Source organism: Epithele typhae, assembly GCF_022376455.1.
Source record: "Epithele typhae strain CBS 203.58 chromosome Unknown BXZ73scaffold_22, whole genome shotgun sequence".
NCBI lineage: Eukaryota > Fungi > Basidiomycota > Agaricomycetes > Polyporales > Epitheliaceae > Epithele > Epithele typhae.
The window spans coordinates 345,354-367,606 of record NW_025954213.1 but is presented as its reverse complement, the minus strand read 5'-3'; the positions used below and the strand labels follow the sequence as shown (position 1 = coordinate 367,606).

General features: G+C 61.0%; 5 protein-coding genes across 5 annotated transcripts; 3 read left to right on the top strand and 2 right to left on the bottom strand.

The window, feature by feature from the left end:
* Positions 1–217: 217 nt before the first annotated feature.
* On the top strand, positions 218–1,018 carry BXZ73DRAFT_23508 (uncharacterized protein; the record flags this gene model as incomplete). The annotated part of the gene is made up of 2 exons (XM_048017678.1): positions 218–310; positions 401–1,018. Coding segments are annotated over 2 exons (711 nt in total), but the record flags the coding sequence as incomplete, so codon positions are not given.
* A 6,494-nt stretch (positions 1,019–7,512) lies between these two features.
* BXZ73DRAFT_46467 (uncharacterized protein) lies at positions 7,513–11,211 on the bottom strand (the record flags this gene model as incomplete). Its single annotated transcript, XM_048019699.1, has 14 exons — positions 7,513–7,648; positions 7,703–8,411; positions 8,461–8,923; positions 8,983–9,021; positions 9,078–9,095; positions 9,167–9,206; positions 9,264–9,305; positions 9,436–9,523; positions 9,583–9,598; positions 9,673–9,736; positions 9,847–9,927; positions 10,028–10,281; positions 10,570–10,813; positions 10,946–11,211. Coding segments are annotated over 14 exons (2,460 nt in total), but the record flags the coding sequence as incomplete, so codon positions are not given.
* A 1,763-nt stretch (positions 11,212–12,974) lies between these two features.
* Positions 12,975–14,669, bottom strand: BXZ73DRAFT_46545 (Cdc37 N terminal kinase binding-domain-containing protein; the record flags this gene model as incomplete). The annotated part of the gene is made up of 5 exons (XM_048019711.1): positions 12,975–13,512; positions 13,569–13,960; positions 14,019–14,472; positions 14,526–14,584; positions 14,634–14,669. 5 exons carry the CDS (start codon positions 14,667–14,669, stop codon positions 12,975–12,977), a joined length of 1,479 nt encoding a protein of 492 aa, XP_047878227.1.
* A 1,839-nt stretch (positions 14,670–16,508) lies between these two features.
* On the top strand, positions 16,509–17,106 carry BXZ73DRAFT_101178 (uncharacterized protein; the record flags this gene model as incomplete). The annotated part of the gene is made up of 6 exons (XM_048014815.1): positions 16,509–16,531; positions 16,603–16,695; positions 16,746–16,770; positions 16,828–16,909; positions 16,965–16,997; positions 17,054–17,106. 6 exons carry the CDS (start codon positions 16,509–16,511, stop codon positions 17,104–17,106), a joined length of 309 nt encoding a protein of 102 aa, XP_047878226.1.
* Positions 17,107–19,708: 2,602 nt separating this feature from the next.
* BXZ73DRAFT_77372 (uncharacterized protein) lies at positions 19,709–21,582 on the top strand (the record flags this gene model as incomplete). The annotated part of the gene is made up of 9 exons (XM_048022655.1): positions 19,709–19,759; positions 20,252–20,278; positions 20,342–20,450; positions 20,517–20,647; positions 20,705–20,762; positions 20,833–20,900; positions 20,977–21,144; positions 21,209–21,321; positions 21,465–21,582. The coding sequence occupies 9 exons, from the start codon at positions 19,709–19,711 to the stop codon at positions 21,580–21,582; spliced, it is 843 nt and encodes a 280-aa protein (XP_047878225.1).
* Positions 21,583–22,253: the final 671 nt, after the last annotated feature.

The following is a 22,253-nucleotide window of genomic DNA, read 5'->3' as shown; positions in this document are numbered from 1 at the left end:
ACTCGTCCGCCGCAGCGGGATACGGGTAAATGCGCTCGCGCAGTCGCATCCTCTAGTGGCAGCGATGCCCGAGCCGTGGACGACCAATGATCTGGCGGCGGCAGTAGCGTTCCCACTGGGGGAACGAGCTCCACAAGCGGAGACGTCACCACTACGCGTCATAGAAGAAGTTGGACGAACGTGCACAGAGCGGGCCAACCCGCTGCATCAGGAGGCGCGGCCAGGAGCACGCCTAGTGGACACCCACGGTGAACGCATTTCGTGGAACCTGGAACACCCAAAAAAGGACTCCGATGAGCTTGAGGAGTGGGTGAAAATGGACCTGACCCCCCGGTTGCGGGAGGCCATGAGCGACAGCCGTGCAGTGGTGGTGTTCTGCGACGGCGCGGTGTACCCCAAGCCCAAGTGTCGATCGGGCGCTGCTTTCCGCGCGTACCGGTCGAACAGGCTCCTCGTGAGTAAAGGCCGCGCGTGCGGGCGCGCGGTCTCATACGACGCGGAGATGATAGCAGGGGGTATGGGCATCGCGTTCGCAACCAAGCAGGTATGCGAGACGATACATGTGGTGGCGGACAATGAGTCCGCGCTCAAAACTCTACTGGACCCCCGTCCGCACGGGCAACAACTAGTGTCAGTGATCGCATGCGCCAATGCGCGTGAATGGCTGGACAAGGATGCGTGCCGGCGCATCGTGTTCCACTGGTGCCCATCGCACACCGGGATCGAATGGAATGAGGCGGTCGACGCAGATGCGAAAGCGGCGGCCGAACTGCCTCAGGAGCGCGAGCAGTGCTCAGCGGCGTTCGCGCGCCACATGCTGGCGGTGCGGCTGAAGTCTGAGTGGCGGGAACAATACCGCAACTCGCGCCCATACGCGGGCCACGACTTCCTGAGGTTGCGGGTGTTCGACCCGCCAAAACACACAACCAGCGCTGCACTGGGAGCGCACGGACACTCGCCTGCAGCGATGTCTCGATTCTGCCGCGCGGTGCTCAATCATGCGCCCATCGGATCGTTCCGAGCACGTTTCTTCAAGGGCGAACCCACGGAATGCCCCAAGTGTCATGTGCTGCAAAGCCGCAGCCACATACTGCTCGAATGCACGAGGTATGAACGCTGGTGGCGCTGCGGAGGCGAGATCGATTTCCTGCAGCGCCTCGAGGCGTACCAAGACCTCAATGCTTTCATCACCAAGAACGATGGCGCATTCACGTTCGCGGACGCGCCGTCATAAAGAAGCGGGTGTGTTGAAAAATACGCACCAAACATAGAAGGCAGGCGGCAAAACACAGCGCGTGCACAACGTGAAAAGACCGCCCTGCGGCACAGATGACAAGCACTCCGGAGTCCGAACGGACGGGGGTGCGAACAGCCCTTAGATGTAGGCCCACAGGCTGAGAACACTCGCCCACCAAGTGTTACCCATGTAGAAAAGCCGCACCTGTACTCCGTACGCGGGATATAAATGATTGACCCAAAAAAAAAAAAAAAAAAAAAAAAAGATCGACCTCGTTGGCTCCCGATTGGGCCCGCGCCCAGATCCTTCCGTCCGCCCTCGCCTCCCGTCCCCTTCCCCTCTCCGCCCGCCTCCGCCCCGTCCCCGTCCCTTCGCGCCCGCCCATCCTGCCCCGCGCGCACACGCGGACGGGCGCGCACGACTTTGAACGCACACCGCCGCGCGAAGCGGGCGCGCATCACGCCGCCGCGCGCTATACTTGGCCGCGCGCCGGCGGCTGCGTCCCGCCATCCGCATCCGGCAAGTTTCTTTCCTCATTCGCTGTCAGTTTTGCCTCCGCGCCGGGTTGCGCGCGCGGGCGAGCGACTTCCAGGCTGCCACTCCGACGTCCCGAACCTCTCTGCCACCTCCAGGCTCCGTCGACCGTCGACCTCGACTGATCCCCAACTACCGCGAATGATGGCGACCAGCCTGCACGTCCGTCGCTCTCGGAGGGTTTGTGCTGCGGACGGGTCGCAGGTCGATGTTTGGGTCGATTATGATCCCGCGCGCTCCCGTTGATTGCTCCGAGCCAAGACGAGCCGCTGAAAGCGCTGCGCACGAAAAGCCTTTGCGAGCTGGCTCCTGGGCCGTGCTGATCTCAACTTCATGTCTCACAGATGGCAAACCTTCGGCGGTGTAAAAGTACAAGGCGGCTTCGCCCTGCTTCGCCTGTCGTCATCATCTACGATCCACGGACACCAGCACAGATCTGGGGTGTGCACGGATGATGGACCAGATAAGTCAAGGCTGAAGGTCTTTCCTGGGACCTGCTGACGGCGCAACGGCAGGCCGTGGGCTTGGTAACCCCCGTCCAACGCTTATTCCAAACGGGACGTCGCCTTGTCATCGATACATAAAGCAGCTGCCCACCCCGGCGCACAAAGCTACTCAACGCCGTCTCACCCGCTCTTGTACTCGTCCCTCGAAATCAGGCCGCCTCCGACCCTCCCTCTCTTGCTTTATGCGCCGCAACCACGAGTAGGACCCGGGCAACCTCGAATCGCCATTCTCTGCGACCTCTGCTGCCCTCGCGCGCGCAGCGTAAAACGTCATCGTCCGATCCACAGCCGCCGGGCCCCGCAAGGCCGGAGAACCTGTCGCACCGGCGCCCTGCCCGCCCTGGCGCCCGGTCCGACCCCGGCCTGTTCTCGCCGCAGTATCCCCATCGGCCCGGATCTCGTCCTCCCCCTCGCTTCTCGCGATCGCGCTCGCTCGAAACGGACGACAATGTCGCGCCGTCCTCTGCCGTTCCGCCGCAGGACGAACGCGCGCGAGGAGGCCGCGGGGGGCTGGGACGGGAGACTCGGACGACCCGCGTACGGAGGCGCGCCGGTGCGTGCGGCCGTCGTGCCCAGGGCCCGCGGTGCGGATCGTCTGGAGAACCCCGGGGGGTCGGACGAACTACCGGTGTGCGGGAGGGGGCTCGGTCCACCCGTCGACGCGATAGGATCGCGCGACGGGATGCGCGCGATGCGAGCCCGCATTGGGCCGCGGGCCCCTCTTCTCCTCCGCTGTTGTATGTTGACAGCTGCTGCCAGGCAGAACTTACGGTTCAAATTTCAAAGCTTTAGGGCACAGTCACCTTGTGGCGCGCGGGCGGGTGCCGCCTCTCGTTCGTACTCTTGTCGTCTCAAGCTTCGGCACTCAAGGTTTTATTGTCAAGACTAGAACTTATGCGGATTGGCTGGCAGGTGAATGCGCCAGGCTTCCCTCCGTCCTCCCAAGTTCCCAGAGATCCCTCAAGACACTTATCGCCAGCCGTCGACGCGACGCACGCACTCACTGTTCTCCCCCTACCTGTCGTTTGGCGCCAGCGAACATTAACACACATTGAATGACACCCCAAATCTGTCGCCGGCGTACATTGCACCACACTCACTCGCGACCGTATGATGTTCTGTACGTATGTGCAAGTCCCATTTTTTTCCAACCCCACCCAAGCTCCGCAGACGGCAGATCCGACCGCCAAAAATGCATCCGCGCCCACACATGCGATCATCATCATCATCATCACCTCCCGCCGCGACCCCAAACCCGTCCGTCGACGGGCCGCGTTCAAGGGCCCGGTCGCCACGGCGACGCACGCCTGCCCCGCCCGCTTTCATCTATCACGACGCCAATTGTCTCTTCCCCCCTCTCCCCACGGCACCTTCCCGGCGTTCGAGAACGTCGCGCCGCGCGGATGGTCGCCGGCGTCCGCGTCGGGCAGGGGAGAATTCGCCGGTCCGTCCAGACCCCAACTCCGTCGCCCTGATTCGCCGTTCGGGTTTGTTCGAACTTTGGTCTCGGAGCGCGGGCCCGGGCGCGTCGTGATGGGGAGCGCGTCACTTACACAAACACAGCCGTCCGAGCAAGCCGCCGAACGCGTCCCCGAGCGCGCCCGCACCCCAGGGTCCGCGCAATGCTGACGCTGAGCGCTGAGCGTCGCGTGTCACCCGCGAAGGAAACCAGATGGGCGCACCCTCGTCGGTCGGGGGTCGGAGACCAGTGGGCGCGTCCGCCGTAGCAGGCGGCGTGCTTGGCGGAGGTGCCCACCCGCGAGGTCTCTGTCTCCCCGTCGCCGCGTACCTTGAGGCTTGCCCTTACATGGTGCGTCCTAGTGCGTCGTGATGCCGCCGCTGCCGGCGTGGGGGACCGAGGCGGTGCACGCGTCGCGGAAGCAAATCCGCAGGGGCGTCTCGACGTCTGGCGCTTCCCGATATCCATGCACCTCGGGCATAGACATATGTTCTGGCCAGGTAAATCCGTGGAAATTTGAAGTAAAATGTGTCATTCTGCTAGCATGTCCAATCGCCGTTATATCCGTGTGACAGTTATACTATCTCGGGCATGCCGCATGCATTTCCCGTGCAGAGAAAGGCAACCTTCCCCTTTGCTGCCCGTCCAGGGGACATGCCAGGGAAATGATACCTTTCCCTTGCATGTCAAATTCAGGTGTGGTGGTTGCAAAGGTTAACACGGGGCACACAGCAACGGTGCACACCAAAAACGGCAATATGCACGTTCTGTTGCCCCACGGTGCTCGACATACGCCCGTGAGCTGCGCAATTCTGAGAAGAAATGCCATTGACATGCAAGGGAAAGGTATCATTTCCCTGGCATGTCCCCTGGACGGGCAGCAAAGGGGAAGGTTGCCTTTCTCTGCACGGGAAATGCATGCGGCATGCCCGAGATAGTATAACTGTCACACGGATATAACGGCGATTGGACATGCTAGCAGAATGACACATTTTACTTCAAATTTCCACGGATTTACCTGGCCAGAACATATGTCTATGCCCGAGGTGATGGGCTCCGACTCCCGAGTCCTGCAGTTGATGACGGCGGACGTCCGACACCGAGCCCGCGAGGTGGGTGCCAGGCAGGGTCGCACCGTAATTAATCATCACCGCGTCACCACCCACACCGTGACTTCCGACGAACGTTCATGTCGCAAATTTGTGTTACGCGAACGCAATGAATATTGCGGGCAATGCCCGGGGGCGCCATGGGCGCTTATAGCCGTCGCTATTTCGCGAATCCGCGCCGCTTCGGAGCGCTTGCGGCGCGAGAGGTGCGAAGAGAAGAGAGGACGAGTTTCATAAGCCACCTACACTGTCTAATACAGCTCCCATACATAATCTCAGGTACGTACGTATACGCACATATGCGGCCCGGTCGACGACCCTGCGCGGCCCGTGCCTCGATCGGATGGGGAAGCTCGGCCACGCCGCGCAAGCGAAAGGCGCCCTGCCGCCCCCAGGGTCGTGTCAGATAACCTCGCGGTCGAGTCGATGCGCGCGTTGACTGGCGAGAGTACGAGGGCTCGGGCCTGAGATTCGAAGTCGACGGACTAACATGACCCGACCTTCCGGGCGTGGTCACAGAGAGGATTTCAGTCTACAGACACGAACGGCCGAACGGCCAGACGACAAGTGCAGCGAGACAACGCCGCGTGGGCAGGACTCGACCCCGAGTGACGCAGAAAGCCTGTTCGAGCGACCACGAGTCGGGGGGATGACGCGGATGCCCCGATCGAGCACTTGCAAGGACGGGACGTAAAGACCGAACACACCTTCAGCGCGACGCGCCGTACGTGGCCCCCCCGAAAGCGAGCGCAGCCGCGTACGGACTTGGGCATTCCAACTCCGAACGATACGGACCGCCGCACGGGGCGAGAAGCAGCTCAGCAGGCCACCCTCACGCCCGCAGAAGCCTCGATCGGAGGCGGACGATGTGTGCTCGCGGACAGCTATCAGATAAACTGCGGGCTGACACGCGCGGGCGACCTGCGCAGATCCCTGCACGGAAGAGGTGGACATCGGCGAGTGCGGCGCGACGGACAGAGGGTGTGGTGTGGCGGAGACGGCGGTGAGATACGAGGGTACAACATCCCCAGGGGGGTAACAGCTACACGACAACAATCCCAAGTGTGGTGCGCTGGGGGCGCATCGGCCGGTCATAGATAGTGCTTAGATAGAGCGACTATAAGTTACGTTAAAGTAACGGCAGAGGAAGAGAGTTCGGGAAGGACGCGATGCGGGGTCATGAGGGCGTGAGTGTGGTGTGAGCCAGGAGAGAGCAGTCGGAGTCCAGAGTGTGAAAGTCCGGGATAGAGAACGTAGAGCGGAGCATGTTGCTGAGGCTAAAGGCTCACGAGCGTGACGAAAACGCGGGCGTGCCGAGACCACTGCGTGCGCCCGAGCCCGCGGTGCCCTTCCTCCAGTCGCACCGCGAGGGCCACTTTTGGACGCGAGACACGCGCGGGAGCACCGAGGACTTTGCACGTCCGGATACGCCGAAACTCCTCGCCTCGCGCGTCGCACCCTGTCCGCCCCTCGGGCGGTCTACGCCCGCGCCGTGTCCAACCCGCCCGAGTCAGCCCGTGCGCGCGGTATTCTTGGGCCCCCGCCTGAGACCCCTCCCGTGGATTGGGTGGCTCGCGGGGCACATGACGGCGTACGCCATATGCCGTGCGCCCGCTGCCCGCTTCCTTCCTTGGCGACCGCGCGCGGGGCTCCGGGGCGGCTGCAAGAAGGCCTTGATCTGCCTCGCTCCGCGCGGAGGGGCAAGGCGAGGACGGGGCCGAGACCGCTAGCGACGAGGGTTTTGGGTCGGGCGTGGGCACGCTGACAGAGGCGGTGGAGGGTGTGCGGCCGGGCTGGAGCGCGAAGGCCCAGAGAGAACCACCGCCCATATCTGGGCGCAGAGGGCGGGGGCTTTGCTGCAGCGGGTCCGCAGCACTGATCAGCGATGGCTCCTTATCGAGCATGCGCCACTCCCGGCGGGAGCGGTGCGCAGTGCGCTCTCCGGATTCGGGGTCATGGCGCGGGGCCCAGGTGCGGGCCTCGAGCTTGAAGAGGGAAGAAGCGGCCGGAGTCGGGACGATCGATGCGAGGGCTTGGTGGACGGGGCGACGGGGGAGGAAGGAGCTCGACATCGGCCCTGGACTTCGTGCTTGCGCGGTCGGAGTCGTCTCTGCAGAGGATCGCGCGGGACTGACGACCGGGCCACCCGGTGGCTCACGCCTTCCACGCGACAAACATCCGCCCCATCCTGCTGCACGGCGGCGACACGGCCTCCTCTCCCTTCGCCCTTGCTGCAAGCGACGCCGCCAGCAAGCCTTGGCCTGGCGCCGGCAGCGGTAGTGTAGCGCCCGGGCGGCGCAGCAGTATTGGTGGCGACGTCGGCGCGGGCGAAGCTCCCGCGGTAGAGGGTCGCTTGAGCTTGTTCCTGCCGGGCGTGCGCGAGCGTGGCGGTCTGTCCTTATCCTTGAATTCGGTCATCGGGGACAGCTGCGTGTGCGAGTGCGCATGATGAATTCCCGAGTTGCGCCGCGCACGAAGTGAGAGATCGTCGGGGGTCGCGATACTCCGGCGGGCGAGCTGAGGAGAGCGAGGTGGGGAGAGCAAGGAAGGGGTCGACATAGGAGTGAGTAGAGATGGACGCGGTCCAGAAGGCGAAGAGGTGGCGGAGGTATGCGAGGTAGAGAGAACGCGGCCGCGTTCGCGCACCGCGGATGGGGGCAGGCCGCGTTGGTACGCGTCCCAGACGGCGCACATGGCCTCATATGTATCGCGGTCCTCGGAAGAGTGCGACGAGATGGGGTACAGTGGCCAGCCGAGACGGTCCTCCAGCGCGGCACCAAGGTGCATCTGTGTCTTCATATCGCTGCAGCATCGTTAGCACTGCGCAGGTGGTTGTAGTCAAGGAATATGTACGTACAGGTCAAAGCGCGTCAGCAGTGCGTCGAACTCCATCCTCGTCAACGCCATCAGCTCCGCCTGCATCGGGTGCCGCCGTCGTAGACCGCGACTCGAGACGGACGCGTCCCGTATCTGCTGCGTGTGTTTCCCGGGCCGCACTTCGCACTCCTGGAAGTCCACCACCCAGTCCCACATCGGCTCGGCGCACGCGAGCACCTCGCTGACCCTGAGGGCCAGATGCAGATTGAGCGTGCGCGGGTCGAAGTTGACTGTCTGGTTTGGTAGAGGGTTCCGACTCGCGTCTAACGCGGATAACCGCCGCGACGCCGTTGACGGGCTTCCCAGTCCGGCACCCAGGCCGTTTGGAGGTGAAGCGGGACCATTGGGGGGAGACATGCTGATTGGATCAGAGCCATTCGGATGCACAGAAACCGGTAGCGTTGAATGGCGGACAACAGTGGGAGAGAAGCCGCTATATCGGTTGATGTCGAGTGTGATGAGACTGCCCAAAGCGATGTCGGAGGCATGCAAGAGCGGTGCATGAGGGGAGTTGCTGAGACGCTTCGCACTCTGAAAGTAATCGTCGTCTTCGGACTCAGTGAAGCTAGCCCTGGACCGGCGTTGCGGGACCGCATCTGGTGAAGATCGAGGGAGCCCATCTATGGAGCGAGGTCGGGACTCGGGAGTAGACGGGAACGGGATGAGGATAGGGGGAGGTGATCTGACATCTGTCTGGACATCAGCATCGATTTGCGAGAGCAAAGTAAAGACACCAACTTCTGAAGTGCAACGGAAGCAGATTAGCAAGTAGAGAAACAGGCTCGGTGTTGACGAAGCGCGCAGAGTGCATCTCGTTATATATCATCTCTATAAGCGAGTGGTCGTGAGGGTTCGTTGGGGGTCGTTCCAGTGTCGTAGTACGAGAGCGCGGAGGCATCTGTGTCTTTGACACGTCGGGGGAAGAAGAGATAGAATGCAGCGAAGGACGATACTCTTCCTGCTGCGAGCGTCGCATTTTCGTGATGTCTTCGTAAGAGTAGCTCAACGCCATAGAGCTCGAGGGCTGAGCGTACGGGCTTGATGGGTGTGGATGAGGGTAATGAAGGTGATGTCGCTCTTGCTCGGAGGAATGCGATGAGTCTGTCCGTGGCGGCGTTGGAGGCTGTGGGGGGTCAGAGGTGTCGATGATAGAGGCGCTCTCAATGCGACTGCCGGGGAAGTGAAGGTTCTCTTCCAACATCTGAATCAATGATAGGTGTGGTGAGACCACCGAGCCGAACGATAATGATGCGAACCCACCTCAAATGCGCCACCAGGTTTCATCACACGTGTTATTTCCTATCGCGGATTGCGGTCAGTACTCATCGCAAGGGGAAAAGGCCGGTGGCGCGCACCTCCAGCAACGTGTCCCACTGAAACATAACGTGAACGACGTTAGTGTCAGACCGGTGAACAAAACAAAGCCGGTGAAAACTAGACGCACTTTATCTTCAGGAACGCCTCGACCAACGCGGACAACTCGCCTGCAGGACCGTCAGATCAGATCTCATTCAAAAGAACAGAGCTTCTTGTCTCCTTACACGTAGTCAAATTCCTCGTTCGGAAAGGGCAGTCGTTCTAGGCTGGATGAAAGGCAAATTGTGTCAGTTACGCGTAAATCGGAAAGGCAGGTGATCGGGCAGGCACAGAACGTGTACATATAACCGAAATATCTACGGTGTGGGAGATCGCAAACGAAAAAGGGGCACTCACAAGTTCGCCTGAACCCACGTTATGCGGGCCGCAAGGTCAAAAGAGCCGATCTGCAGGAGGTCCGGGTGTAATGGTACGACGTCCAAGCCTGCGCAGCGCACGTTAAAGAGAGCGTGCGAGGCAGCTAACAACAGATATATGACTCACCAACAAAGTGGGAATCCTGTCGTCCGACAGCCACCAAGGAGGACGTTCTCAGGATCCCAAAACAGCTACGAGCAACGCTGCTTGACGTACCTTCCATTCCCTAGCAGCGTGCAGAATCCATGTCCCAGTTCCTTCCCCGCGTGTGCCGATCAGCCTTGCACTCGTCCGGCTACGATCGAGAGGACCTACCACAGCCTATGTCGAGGCTAGATCGAACGACGTTAGCGGCACGCACATGGGATCAGCAGGACCGGCGATACTCACACCCTGGCCGGCGATGTTTCAAACGTATGCATCGTGACACTCCCCCCGAGCTGCCGCTGCCACAGGTTGTCCCACACGTCCCTAGGGATCGACAATCAGCTCCGCCCGAACAGCACGAACGACCGAGGTCCACGAGGCGTCCGCGCGGCCGTTACCCCCAAGGTCGAACAAGATCACTCACATGTCCACCACTTGTCGGTCATAGCTACGAGGGTAGGGAACCTCGTCCGGACGACAGGCGTGGTACTTCTTCCCTCCGCGCACGACGAATTGGGCTTCGCGCGCGCGGATCTTCTGGCGCAGCTCGGCGAGGATCGTCCGGTCGACGGTGGAAAACGGCGCGTCGTTCCGCGCGGACTCGTCCACCATGAGCCTGCTGGGCTCGCACCGGCTCGTCTTGCTCTTCTTGCGCTGCAACGGGAACTCGGAGCCCTTCTGCTCAGCGACAACCGTTTCGTGTGCGCGCATTCCCAGGTTCGGGTCGAGTGATGTCAGTGGTCGTTGTAAAAATGAGGGGGGGAGAAGGGGAGAACGCAAATAGCACTGGCGCTGCGCTGCCCGGCCTCTTCTCCCGTGTCAGCGCGCACCTGGCGGTGCGAACGCCGAGCGCGAGTCCGTGGGGCCACCCACGCGGGCGTCGCGCGCAGACGAAACGACAGGCAGCGCGGAATGCAAACGCAAACGCAAACGCAAACGCAAATGTAACTCAAACGGGGCGCTCACCGGCAGGGGGAAGACCCAGTCCTCCGCGTCTGCAATGTCGCCAGGAGGCGTGGGCTCGTGCTGCGCGATGCGTGAGGGCCGCGGCGCAGGAGGGCTCCGATCCTGTGTTTGAGGTCTGGAGGGTGACGACGGACGGGCTGGGTGCGCACGCGCAGGGTTTCGCGGCGGTCGGGGCGGGGGCGGGGGCGGGGGCGCGTGCGAGAACCCGGGCGACATGGGCGGCGGGTGCGATGGCAATGGCGCGCTGGTGTGCGGCACGCCAGTCATGACCGGAGGCTCGGCCGAACGAGAGTGGGGGTGCACTGAGCGAGAGGGGAAGTTGAGGAATCCGCTGAGCCCTCCCGAGCCTTCGAGGCGCGATTCGGCTTGCGAGGACGAAGGCCGCTTGAGTCGGAAGAGCTTCCGCTTGGTTGACGTGGAGCGCAAGGGGGGTTCAACGGGCTTCTTGGACGGCGTCACGGGGGTCGGGACGGCGAGGGGAGTGGATGTATGCGCGGGAGGGGGCCGGGAGCTGAGGAGAGAGCTTACGGTCGAAGACACAGGCGCGGGGATAGGATTCAGAGAGCGCTCCTTCGCGGCATGAGTCGCCCCGACGCTAAGTGCGCGAGGACGGGATGGGGTGGACTGAGAGCGGGTGCGCATGCGAGAGGCTTGGCTCTGCGGGGGCGGCGGGGGAACATGGGAAGGGGAGAAGGTGGTGCGAGCGATCGCCATGAGGGCACGAGCGGCTCCGAAGGTAGCAGCGGGGGTGCGAGGTTGCTCGATGTGCAGCAGAGGGTCATGGGCGGGCGGGAGGAGGAGGGAGAGGGGGCATACAGCGTGGGCGCTGTGTGGACGAGAGAAGGCGGAAGAAAGCCGAGGAGCGGAAGGGCGTGGCTTTTGGGGTCGTATGACGCGGGGCGGGGCAGACGTCAGGCTTAGAGATGTGATCGTGCGGGCAGTCGGGGTGATGGACTAGTGTGGAATCGATGTGATGGCTCCCTCGCTCCCTGCAGGATGATCACCGCGCGAGGTGCGGGTGAGGATGCGGGCGACGAGGGGCGGAATCAGAGGGACGAGAAGGAGGCAACTGACCGTCGACCGCCTTGTTTTCCCCCGCGCCTGTTGCGCGCCGGCGGTGGTAGTGCGAGGGTGAGACCATGGTCACGCTTTCCTTCAGAATCCTCGCATCTTCTCCGGAAAGCCTGGAGCGAGTCGGTAGCCGTACGTATCGAGCTTCCCCCAAGAATTTTCCCGCAGGTCGCGACAGCGGCCAAAATCAGAGACACCGACGGCGCGCACATTGTCCGCACACACAGTGACCATGAGGGCTTGCCAAGTTCATATGGCAGCTTGGAGCGCATTGGACGCCCTCCACGTCCCTCGCGAGCCTAGACCGGAAACGGTTCCCGGTCCATTATTTGCGCGCCCCCGGGCCGTTTTGGCAGTTGCGCCTCCGACGGCCTGGCGGCACAGAGGAGAGGACGACCACGGTCCACCCAACGCTGCAGGTCGTGCGGCGAGCCCAGATCCAGAATCTGCATAAACGAAGGTGCCGTGGAAACGGAGAACTGAAGAGAAGCATTCGCGCCTGGTGCCGACTGCCGCCGCTGCGCAGTGCGTGTGCGCGCTGTGTCCTCGCGGGCGGCGACGAACGCTGGAGAGATCCCCTCAGTCTGTCAACGTCAGACCGTGTCCTCCCAGCACAATGCGGCCAGACGCGGTGCATGATATCTGGGGTGTGGAAAGGCACCTGCGAGCCGCCCGGTACCTGATATGCAGCCCCGCACTGCAGCCCTGCAAGGCTGATGCAGGACGTGCCTGAGATGCATCTCCGAGCCGCTCGATCTCCATCACTCACCTCCCTCGGAGTCCCGGTCTTCCCAGCTTTCTAATCCAAATAACGTTAGCAAATATTCCGCACGTCGAGGGCGACAGGTTACCGAACGCACGTGCAGCATGTGCCCAAAGATCGACACCTGTACATATTTCGAAGTCGAGCTCGCGGAGGTCGTAACCTGCGCGGCGGCCCCATGGGCCGCATAGGGACCGCAGAAGGACGGCGCTGAACGTTGAACCTTCCACGCCCACTCAGTCTTGCGACCTGGCCCAAGGTCCTTCCTTGCCTTGTGAGAGCCCGGACATGGCCGACCCGGAGTGTTCGAGTTGAGATGCCGTCGCGCAAACAGCGGGGATGAATCACTTTCAGGCTCTCCAACGGCTCAATAGTCGAGACCGCGCGCAGCAAGAATACGGCGCGACTGTTCGAAGCTGGAAAGCTTAGTATGTGGTGGCCTGGCACGCGCCGAGCGCGTGAGAGCAGCCGTCGAGACCCGGCCATGTGTGCGCAATCGAGACAAGAGTGAGTGTATCGTACACCGTCCGGTGACTTCCTCGCCAACACAACCCTAGACCGCGGACGCCGCTCAATCCGCCTTGGCCGCGCTTCCGCCCTCCCCCTCCTCCTCCTCATCCTCGTACTCGGCGTCGTATTCGGCGTCTTCCGTCGCCACACTCGAGCGCCCCGTCTCGTCCCGCACTGGGCCCGCGAAGCTGAGGATGCCCGCCATGTCCAGCAGCTTCACCGTCTCCTCCGCCTGATCCACTGGCATCGCCGCGAGAGCGACGTTTATCTTCTCGAGGCTCTCGGCCTTGATTGCCTCCTGCAAATTCTCGTCGAAGCCGGTGAAGACGTCCCAGCGCATTTGCAGCGCTTGCCGAACCTCCTCCACCGACACGTTCTCGAACCCGGGACCCTCGAGCTCGAGTTGTTCGGGGGGCGGGCCCTGCGGGACGTTGAACGAGATCTGCGTTTCTGGGTTCTCCGCGACGAGCTGGATCTGTTCCGCGCCGCCCGCAGGCTCTTCCTCCTTGGATAACCGGACGCGCTCGATAAGATGTGCGTAGGTGTCCTCCACGTCTTTCTCGAACAGGCCCGTCGCGCGAGCGTCTCGGTTAACCATCCTGTGCGACGCCACGGGCTCAGTCGAGGCGCATATAGTGGGTGTAGGAGAACTTACTTCCGGAAGAACACCGACGGGCCGTCCTTCCCAAGTTTGTCGCAATACTGCAGCAGTAGACTGTGGTGCACGCACTGTTTCGCGTACTTATTCTTGCCATCGCTCTGCGCCCGGAACGCAGCAACGAGCAGTGCGTCAGACGCTCCGGGGACGTAGACGTCGCGGTGGGCTTTGATGAACTCCCATGCCTGATCATACTGGAAGATGGGGATGAGGGAGAATTGTGCTAGTGATGGGGTGAGTTCCGGAAGGTCTGTCTCATCCTCTTCTGCCGACGCCTCGGACGCTGCGCTTTTCGGATTGAGATTCTCGAACTCGGTGACGGTCTTCTTCGGCTTGTCCGAGGGAATCGCGTTCTTGATGGGTGCAGGTGTGGAGAGAGGCGCGACGATCTGGAACGACCGGCTCGTGTCCAGAGCCCCCCGCATCCGAACGAACGAGCGCACTCACCGTCGAGTCAAAGCCCTCATGCATGTCGTCCGACGTGATCTTCGAGTTCTGCTCGTCCTCCTCCTTCTTCAGCTGCACCCGCAGCTTCGCGTTCGCCTCCTCGATCTTGACGAGGTGCTCGCGCAGGCCCGCGACCAACGCCTCGCCCAGCTTCGGGTCCCCCTTCTCCACCCCGCGCGCCTTCGCCGCCTCCCACACCTGCAACATCAGGTTCAGCAGCATCGCGTCGTACGTCGGCTGGTTCGGCGCGTTCGTCGGCGGGGCGGCAGGGTCCGGCCGCGTCTGGAACTTCTCCACGAGCGCGGAGAAGTGCGGGGGCCCGCGCGCGGCGACCTCGTCGGCGATCGTCTGCATGCGCGGCTTGAGCACGTCGTTGCACGCGATGTCGGCCTTGTACTGCGCGATCTTGTGCTTGCGCTCCTCGCGCTGCTCGTGGATCGCGCGCTGCTTCCATCTGGGGGATCGGGTTGGATGCGGGCATGGGTATGGGAAGAGATGGGGACGTACCGGACGAGGGACTTCTTGTCGACGTTCGGGTGGCCTTCGATGTCGGAATCGTCCGAGAGCTTGGACAGGCGTTGGGTTGAGGTGTACCGACAAGACGAGTGTACGCACCTCGAGCTTGTCCCATTTCGAGTAGTTTAGAGGCATCGTAGCTGCCGTGGAGGGAGGAAGGGGCCGGGGGGGGGCAAGAAGGTAATAGAGCAAGCAGGAGATGGTGGCTGCCGTTGTAGACCCGCGGTCGTTAACAAAGAAGGCCTGTCAAGGACTGCTGCAGCTCCCTATGGGGCATTCTCGAAGGTCCGAGAACGTTGGCCGCAAAGGGCGTACAACTGCCTACCGCGGGAAACGGCCTCTCAGGACAACAAGAAAACAAGCACATCGAAGTTTTATCGGCATAAGTTTGTCCAGGAGGTCAGGGAGACACAGGCATAGAATGCTCAAAAGGCCGACAACTTAGCCGCTCCGCCCGAGAACGGGTCGAGTAGATAGACGCCGATGGCTGTGCTGATTTTCCCGCGCGCGGCTCGCTGCCAGTTGCGTCGTGCCAGCTTGGCTTTCTCCGCCCAAGCCGGAGTATGTACGTACTGTGCGTCGGACCAGTTTGGTTACTCACGATCCTAGTCTGCTAGATTCTGTTTATGATCTACTGCAATCGGAATATCCTGGTCGACTCCTGCGCAGTGCGGTCGACCGACCTTCGTCGCCGCAACGAACGATGGCATCTTCTACAACAATCGCAGTCGTCGTTGAGCTTGCTAAGTCGAATTAAAGCCGGACAGTTCATTCCACTGCGTCCAGCAGCGTTCCAAGACTGCGCCCACAGACGAACTGGGCGTCACTTGCTGTCAATCAAGGCACACGCCTTTGCTAGAAATTGCGCACCTGTGCAGGGTACGATGTCGTCCCTGCTACACAGAAAACACGATGCAACAGCCACGCCCATCGATATGCGCTTTCCGTCCTGCTTCCTCGCCCACAACATAACTGATCCGCATAACTCACACTCTCCAGATTCTTGCAGCTCGCGGGAGTGGATGACATGCAGCTTTTTGAGACAACGAACATTGGCACCGTGCCTGTCCCGACAGAACCGCAGCCGCCTTCCAGCGATGTCGACGCACCGCTGGTTGAGCTCAATTCACCATCCTCCTCCTCCTCCTCCTCCTCCTCCTCCTCCTCCTCCTCCCCTATGCGCCGCCGCGTCTTCTCAAACCCCCTCGTCTCTCTGTCTGGATCCGTGGCCACGCCACCCACCTAGCCGTTCCCTCGCCAACCGAGGCGGAATCGCGTGCAAGCTGGGACACCTAGAGCCCACGCGACCAGCATGGCAGACACCCGGTGCGCAGGTACCGGGCACGACTTCCGTCCATGCGCCTCAAACGAGAGCTTCCGTCCCACGACCCGCACCAGGGTGCCATTCCCCATCCGTCGCAGCCCGCCCCGCCCCGCCCCACTCGTCGATCGCCAAGCGCTCCGACCGACGCTCGCCTGGGGGTGTCGCGAAAATGGCGGCTTCAATCCGGGTCATGTTTGTCGGCCCCGTCGCGTCGGGAAAGGACTGGCCATTGCCAGAGATCAAGCCTGGAGTCATCCGAACACCGCACGCTCCGCTCCCGCTGGCCAACCCGCGCGCTCCGACCCGAGGGCGTTGGCGGCCAAATCGAGCGACGAGGGGCGAACACGCGCCCCGGTTCCGACGGGCTGCGGTCGCGCAGGTACGGAAGGAGAAATGACGAAGGCGGCTGGATGATCGAGCCTAGCCGTACGTGTGGGCGATTGGCCGCTTCTCCATATGATGCACTGCTGGTCTGATACGCTCTGCTCAGACTCAAACCAGGGCCGTTCCGCTCACGTCGCGAGGTTTGCTAAGTTGCCCACTCAAGCTATGAGGGGCTACCCCGACAAGCCTTCCCAAAACAATGTGTTCCCCTGTGGTATATTTACACACCCATCTTCAGGAGAGTGCGCGGAGCCTCCGCCGCCATCATGCCTTCCGCCGCCTCCCACACGTCCGTATTCTATGTTTCCCTCCTGCACATGCTGCGACCTTGTTTCTCACCTCTGCTTCCTCCCTTTTCAGCTATGGCCCTATCCTTATTGGCGTGTCCTTCAACATTCTCCTATACGGCATAATGATCACCCAGACATACATTTACTTCACCACCTTTAAACGGTACGTTTTTATTCGCTCCCTCTACTACCGCTCTTTTCATTCGAGCCCAGAGACCGCACATGGATGAAGGCGCTGGTGAGTGTTCTCGTTCTTTCATCTTCAGCCGCTCTCCGACTAGGCCGATTGTGACAGGTCGGCCTTCTTTTTCTCTGTGATACCGTGAACAGCGCATTCGACCTCACCTTTCTTTACATCACGCTCATCAACAACTTCGGTGAGTTCTGCCCTCCCAGAGCGTTCCATCCCGTTCCTCACGCCGGATATCCCAGGCAATGTTGCGGCGCTCACGACAGCAACTTGGGGTGCGTACTACAGTCCAAGTTCTGTACCGGCTCTGTGCTCACGAATATTCTCGTAGTTTTTGCCACAAGTCGGTATTTGGAAACCCCAATCACGGTGTGCCACCTCTGACCGTGCTGCTCCTGCGATGCACAGACGCTGCGCTCATCAGGAAAAACCCAAATCCATAATGAGACATTACTGAGGCTTGTGAGGGCTAATGAGCCCGATTATTGTGTTATTCATAAGTATTATTTTTCGCTTACCCCTCTGCTAATGAGAGACCATTACATGGAGAAGGAAGAGTTAGTTGCGAGAGCAGGCCCTCACCAGGCATATTTAGTCTCACTCATGTCCGTAGATCACTGATTCAAGCACCAGATATTGAGTGGTAGCACTCATCACCCATACAATGTAGCGCAACCATGAACATTGATTCTGTATCGGATGCAGACAAGACTATGATCTAGCTACAGCGACATAGATGGACATATCAACAAGCGATGGTGACGCAATGTAAATGGTACTGTAGGTGCGCGGATAGAGAGGGAGAAATGTGGGGCCGAGAATGCGTGCACGGGGAGAATGTATATGAAGACGAAGAAGCTTCGTACTAACAGGCCTCTGCGTGAGGTGGCCGGTTGCGCGCGCACAGATACAGTGTGCACGCTGCTCGCATCACAGACGAGCACTCGTGCCCGTCGCCGCCGCGACCAACGTGCACGCTCAAGGGCGGCCCTCTCAAGCCTTTCGCGCACTGTCCATCCGCCGGTCCTCTCGGGGACCACATCAAGCGCACCACACCCGCGTGCCAGGGGCAGCAGCTGGCGAGCCGTCGACCTTGAAGACGACAAACGTGCACTCGAGCGGGACCGTGTGTGCACTCACGCTCACATGCCACAAGGCGCCGACCGCTCGCTGACGACGTACTCGGGGAAGACGATGGGGAGGACGTTGGTGCCGCTGTCAACGCCACCCGCTGTCGGGACGTAGACGTGTATGGGGATGACAAGGACGTTCCGGGGGCGGACATGGCCACGGGGCGCGTACTTGCGCCAGGCCAGCGTGTATCACGCGGGGCTCTGTGCGTACGTCAGGGCATGCACGGGGGGAGAAAAAGGGTCGGCAAAACAGAGGGGACGGAGGGAAGTACGCTGCCTCACCGGTGATGAAGATGCTTGTAATCCCAGACCACATCCACTCGATGACCATGACCAGGTTCGTCGGGCTCGCCGTGTGCGTCGTCGTCCAGGTCGTGCATTTCGTCATCCTTGTTCAAGACGGAAATTGGCGGGGACGCACCGCAACCATCGCGCCTCGATCCATCCGTTGCACTCTTCGATACAGAGCGAGCCCTGCCCTTCTGGGCATTTTCCGGGCACGAAACAACCGCGAGACGAATGCGGACACACACCGCTGGTGTGCTGTCCAAATGTAACGGGGGTACATCGCGGTGAACGGGGGCACGGGCGGGAGATTGCGACAGGGGCACTCACGAGTCACAGATTCCCAAGATCGACGGATGGACCGCCGCCGTCGAAGACTCGTTGACCTCAGGCGGAGGGGGTGGACGTCGACGGTAGCGCGAACGAGACGCAGATTAGTGGCCTAAGTAGTAAGGAAGCCCACGGAAGCGCGGGACGTACCTGCGGGGGGCGCGCGACGGCGAAGAAAGAGCTCCGGGACTCATTTTCGTCCTTAAGGCCGTGGAGGAAAAGAAAGAGGGTGTGAACTAGGGTGTGGCTGGTGAGGTGGGCAAGATGGAGGTCGAAGGTGGTGGTGGACAAGGGTGGACAGCTGCCAGCACGGAGCGGGGGACACGCGTCGCGCGTCGGGAATGGGCGCTAGTGTGGCCGACCTTGTCCCGTGATCGCGTCCTGCCATTCACCGCGCGCGACTCTCGAGATAGGTCGAGATGCTGTCCGAACTTCCGTCCAGTCTCCCTTGCGCAGCACCCTCCTTTTCTGGATATGAGAATTGCTCAAGTCCACGTCGTCTTCTCGTCCCCGGCATACCACTATTCCTCTCCATCAAGCCTCCACGCGCCATTGCGCACTTCGACTGGCACAAGCACCAGCACGCTTCGTCTCGGGCCCCTTCCGCCTCCCCATGACTGCCGTCTCTGGTCCCTCCACTGCTCGCCACCCCTCATCATTCGAGAAGCTGCCGAAGCTGCGGCTTTCCGGCCCTCGGGCTCGAGCTCGCACGAAGCGGTCGTGAGTTATTGTGCCTCTTCCTTGTGCTTTCTCCATATCCTCAACCTCCCACCTTCCCGCCATTGACTGGGAGTCCGGGATCCGTACTATGGCCATGAAGAGACCGCGAAGGTCCGGCGCGACTTCTGTGGCGAGCGCGATGGCTGCTTCCACCTCGATCTGGTCGTCGTCGGGCGTGGCGCAATGGTCTTAACTCGCTCGAGCGCGGTCATCCCCGACGGCACGATGTACGGCCCGCACGCGTCCTCGCACAACGACCCGTCGGGCCGCCCCCCGACCGCGACGCACAGTACAACCATACGGCGCTCTTGCAGCCAAAGCTGCACCTCATAGCAGCATTCGTCGCGGGCGCGCCCATATTCTTCCTGGTAAGTTGGCAGCGCATTCGCCCTGGTTCGTCGCCCTCTTCGTCCTCCTCTCCCAGCCCGCGCGCGGGCGCGTCATCGTCTCCTGTGTTCACGTCGTTTTCAGATAGGGCCACGCACACACGCCGCACACACTCCACGAGCAACGTCGCGATGACCGCGCCCGACTCGCCGAGCTATGTAGTACGCGCCCGACTCGCACTGGTACGTCTACTTGTCGAGCTGCAACTTCCCCGCCTCAGTGATATCCACCGCGCCCAGCCCGAAATCGTGTTCGTCGCACAACGCAAGCAGCATTTAAGAGATATGTGACAGGGATGTCGAGATTGGGTGCACAATCAGGTCAGTTTTCGTTGACAAACCAGTATCATGAGATGTGGGGATCTGTACATTGTTGTAGTGCTTACATCACGAAGCAATGACTGCTCTCTGTGTGTTCAATCTATGTGCGCCGACGCGTGAGCAGCTGCAAGTCATACACTATCGCCACTACTCGTCGGGATCCAGCCGAAAATATCATTATTGTCTAACTACATGTACAGATATCCACTACACTCACTCAATAATGTCAAATTATACCTCATCCACCCCATAAGCGACCAGAAGAAAGGCGATAATATCGGTAAACTGCGGTGAGTTGGAACAGCGGCAGTATTGTGGCGTATATCGGCTTACCAATACTTTACCTCTCAATAGGGATTTGGGTTTTTCCTGATGCTGACAGTACGTGATTCGTGATTGTCCCTTTTGTCTCGCGATGTTCATCCGAGCGCTGCTTCCGCGCAGGCCATCATCGGGAGTCTTGTGCAACTGTTCTTCGCGTGGCGCGTCAAGGTCCTCACGAACAACACCCTTGCCGTAGTCGTCATTGTCGCGTGCTCCATCACTCAGCTTCGTAAGTGCCGGAGTTCGTGTGCCACTGGTCGGACGCTGATGGTCGGATTACCAGTCGGCGGGATAGGAACCTCGATCGCCACCCGTATGATGCCCGAGTTCGTTGAGTTCCGGAGGTTCAAAATCATCGTATTCTTCTGGCTGATTGCCTCCGCCGTGGCCGATTGCTTGATCACGTTCGTTCTGGTTGGGTACCTGGTGAGCGTCGAACCTGTCTCGCCCACAAGCATATGTCTTCATCGCGGCACGTCCTAGCGCCGCCACAAGACTGGATTTGGCCCAACAGACGACTTCGTGAACAAGACCATTCGATGTAAGCTCACCGCACTGGCCCGACGCCCCCATCACGACTCGCAGGACTTACGTGAATACGATCTGCATAGTAACCGCTCAAACAGGCCTCATCACAGCCGTCTGGGCCATCGTCGACCTGGTCGTATTCTTGGCGAGTGTAAGTGTCACCAGAACTGCTGCATGTTTGCTGTGGAATGCTCGCCGCCGCTTACACCGCGTCCCACGCCCGGCAGCCTACAGGTGTCCACCTGATCTTCAACCTCTCGCTCTCGAAGCTCTACACCAACTCGCTCATGTCGAGCCTCAACTCCCGCTCCGGATGGAAGTACGGCTCGAACAGCAGCGGGCCCATCACGGGCTCGAACTTCAGCAACCGCCGGAACGGCGAGGGAAGCCAAATAGTGAGCCGCCGTCCCCGTTTGGAACCTGTCGAACGTAGACTGACGGGGCCCGCCGGCGGTGCAGACCCCGAGCCAGGTGTACATCGACGTGGAGTCGCACGAGATGGTGGACGGCGCCGACGCCAAGGGCGTGTACCCACCGGAGCCCGCGCTGTGCCCGCACGATTACACGAAGAGGTCGGTGGTGCTGAGCGCCGGGACCGCGCACTCGTAGTGTCTGCGCATGCCCGGGTGATCGTCGTTTATAGAGTTGTAATGTAGACTCTGCACGCCCCGGTGACGCACTCCCAGCAGCACACATACTGTACGTCCCGGGCTAGCTCGCAGTCATATTACGCGTCCTGTTTCGTCCTCTTCCTCATCGTCGCACTCGTCCGCCTCCTCCAGCGGGAGTACGACCGCAGCCGCCTAAGGTTGCCCGTGCAAGCTTTGACCTGAGTGTTGAGTGCGTGCATCTCGGTCTGCACCCCATCGAGCGTGATAGAGTCACCAGTAGCAGCAGGTGAGACTCTGCAGGGAGGGGGCTACAGCATGGCCGAGCCACAAGCGACGTGCCTCTTCAAGTTGTTGCCTCAGCTGCGCGCACTCGGCTTGCACTTGCACGCTCTCCTTCTTGAACAGGCTGAGTCCTCGTCGTCGATGACCGGGAAAGCCCAGATGAGGGGCATTACTGTGCGCGGCGGTGTCTTCGCGTCCATCTGGGAGCCTAAGCAGTCCGTCCATGTGCTGCTCCAGGAAGGGATGCCTTTGATCAACGTTCAAACGTTCAACCTTGGTCTTGCTCCCTTGGCTAGAAGTTTGAGTGCAGCGAGCTCGAGAAGATGCCGAAGATCGTTCGCCCCTTCTCCACGTCCTCGGAGACCTGGCGTCGGAGATTGTAGCAACCACAAAAAATCATTCGTGTACCTGCAACGTTGGCTGTTCTGAACCCGAAACTAAGGATGAGCCCTCAGCTTACCTGGACCTGCCACTCGCCAAGGGGCAGACTCTCGACCGGCAACCACCTTGATGATAAGCAGAATCGCCAGACGCAGAAGCAATATGCCCTGCTGGTGGAGATACCCGCAGAACGGTCTCCGAGAGCGATGGGATAACACGGGAGATGGACA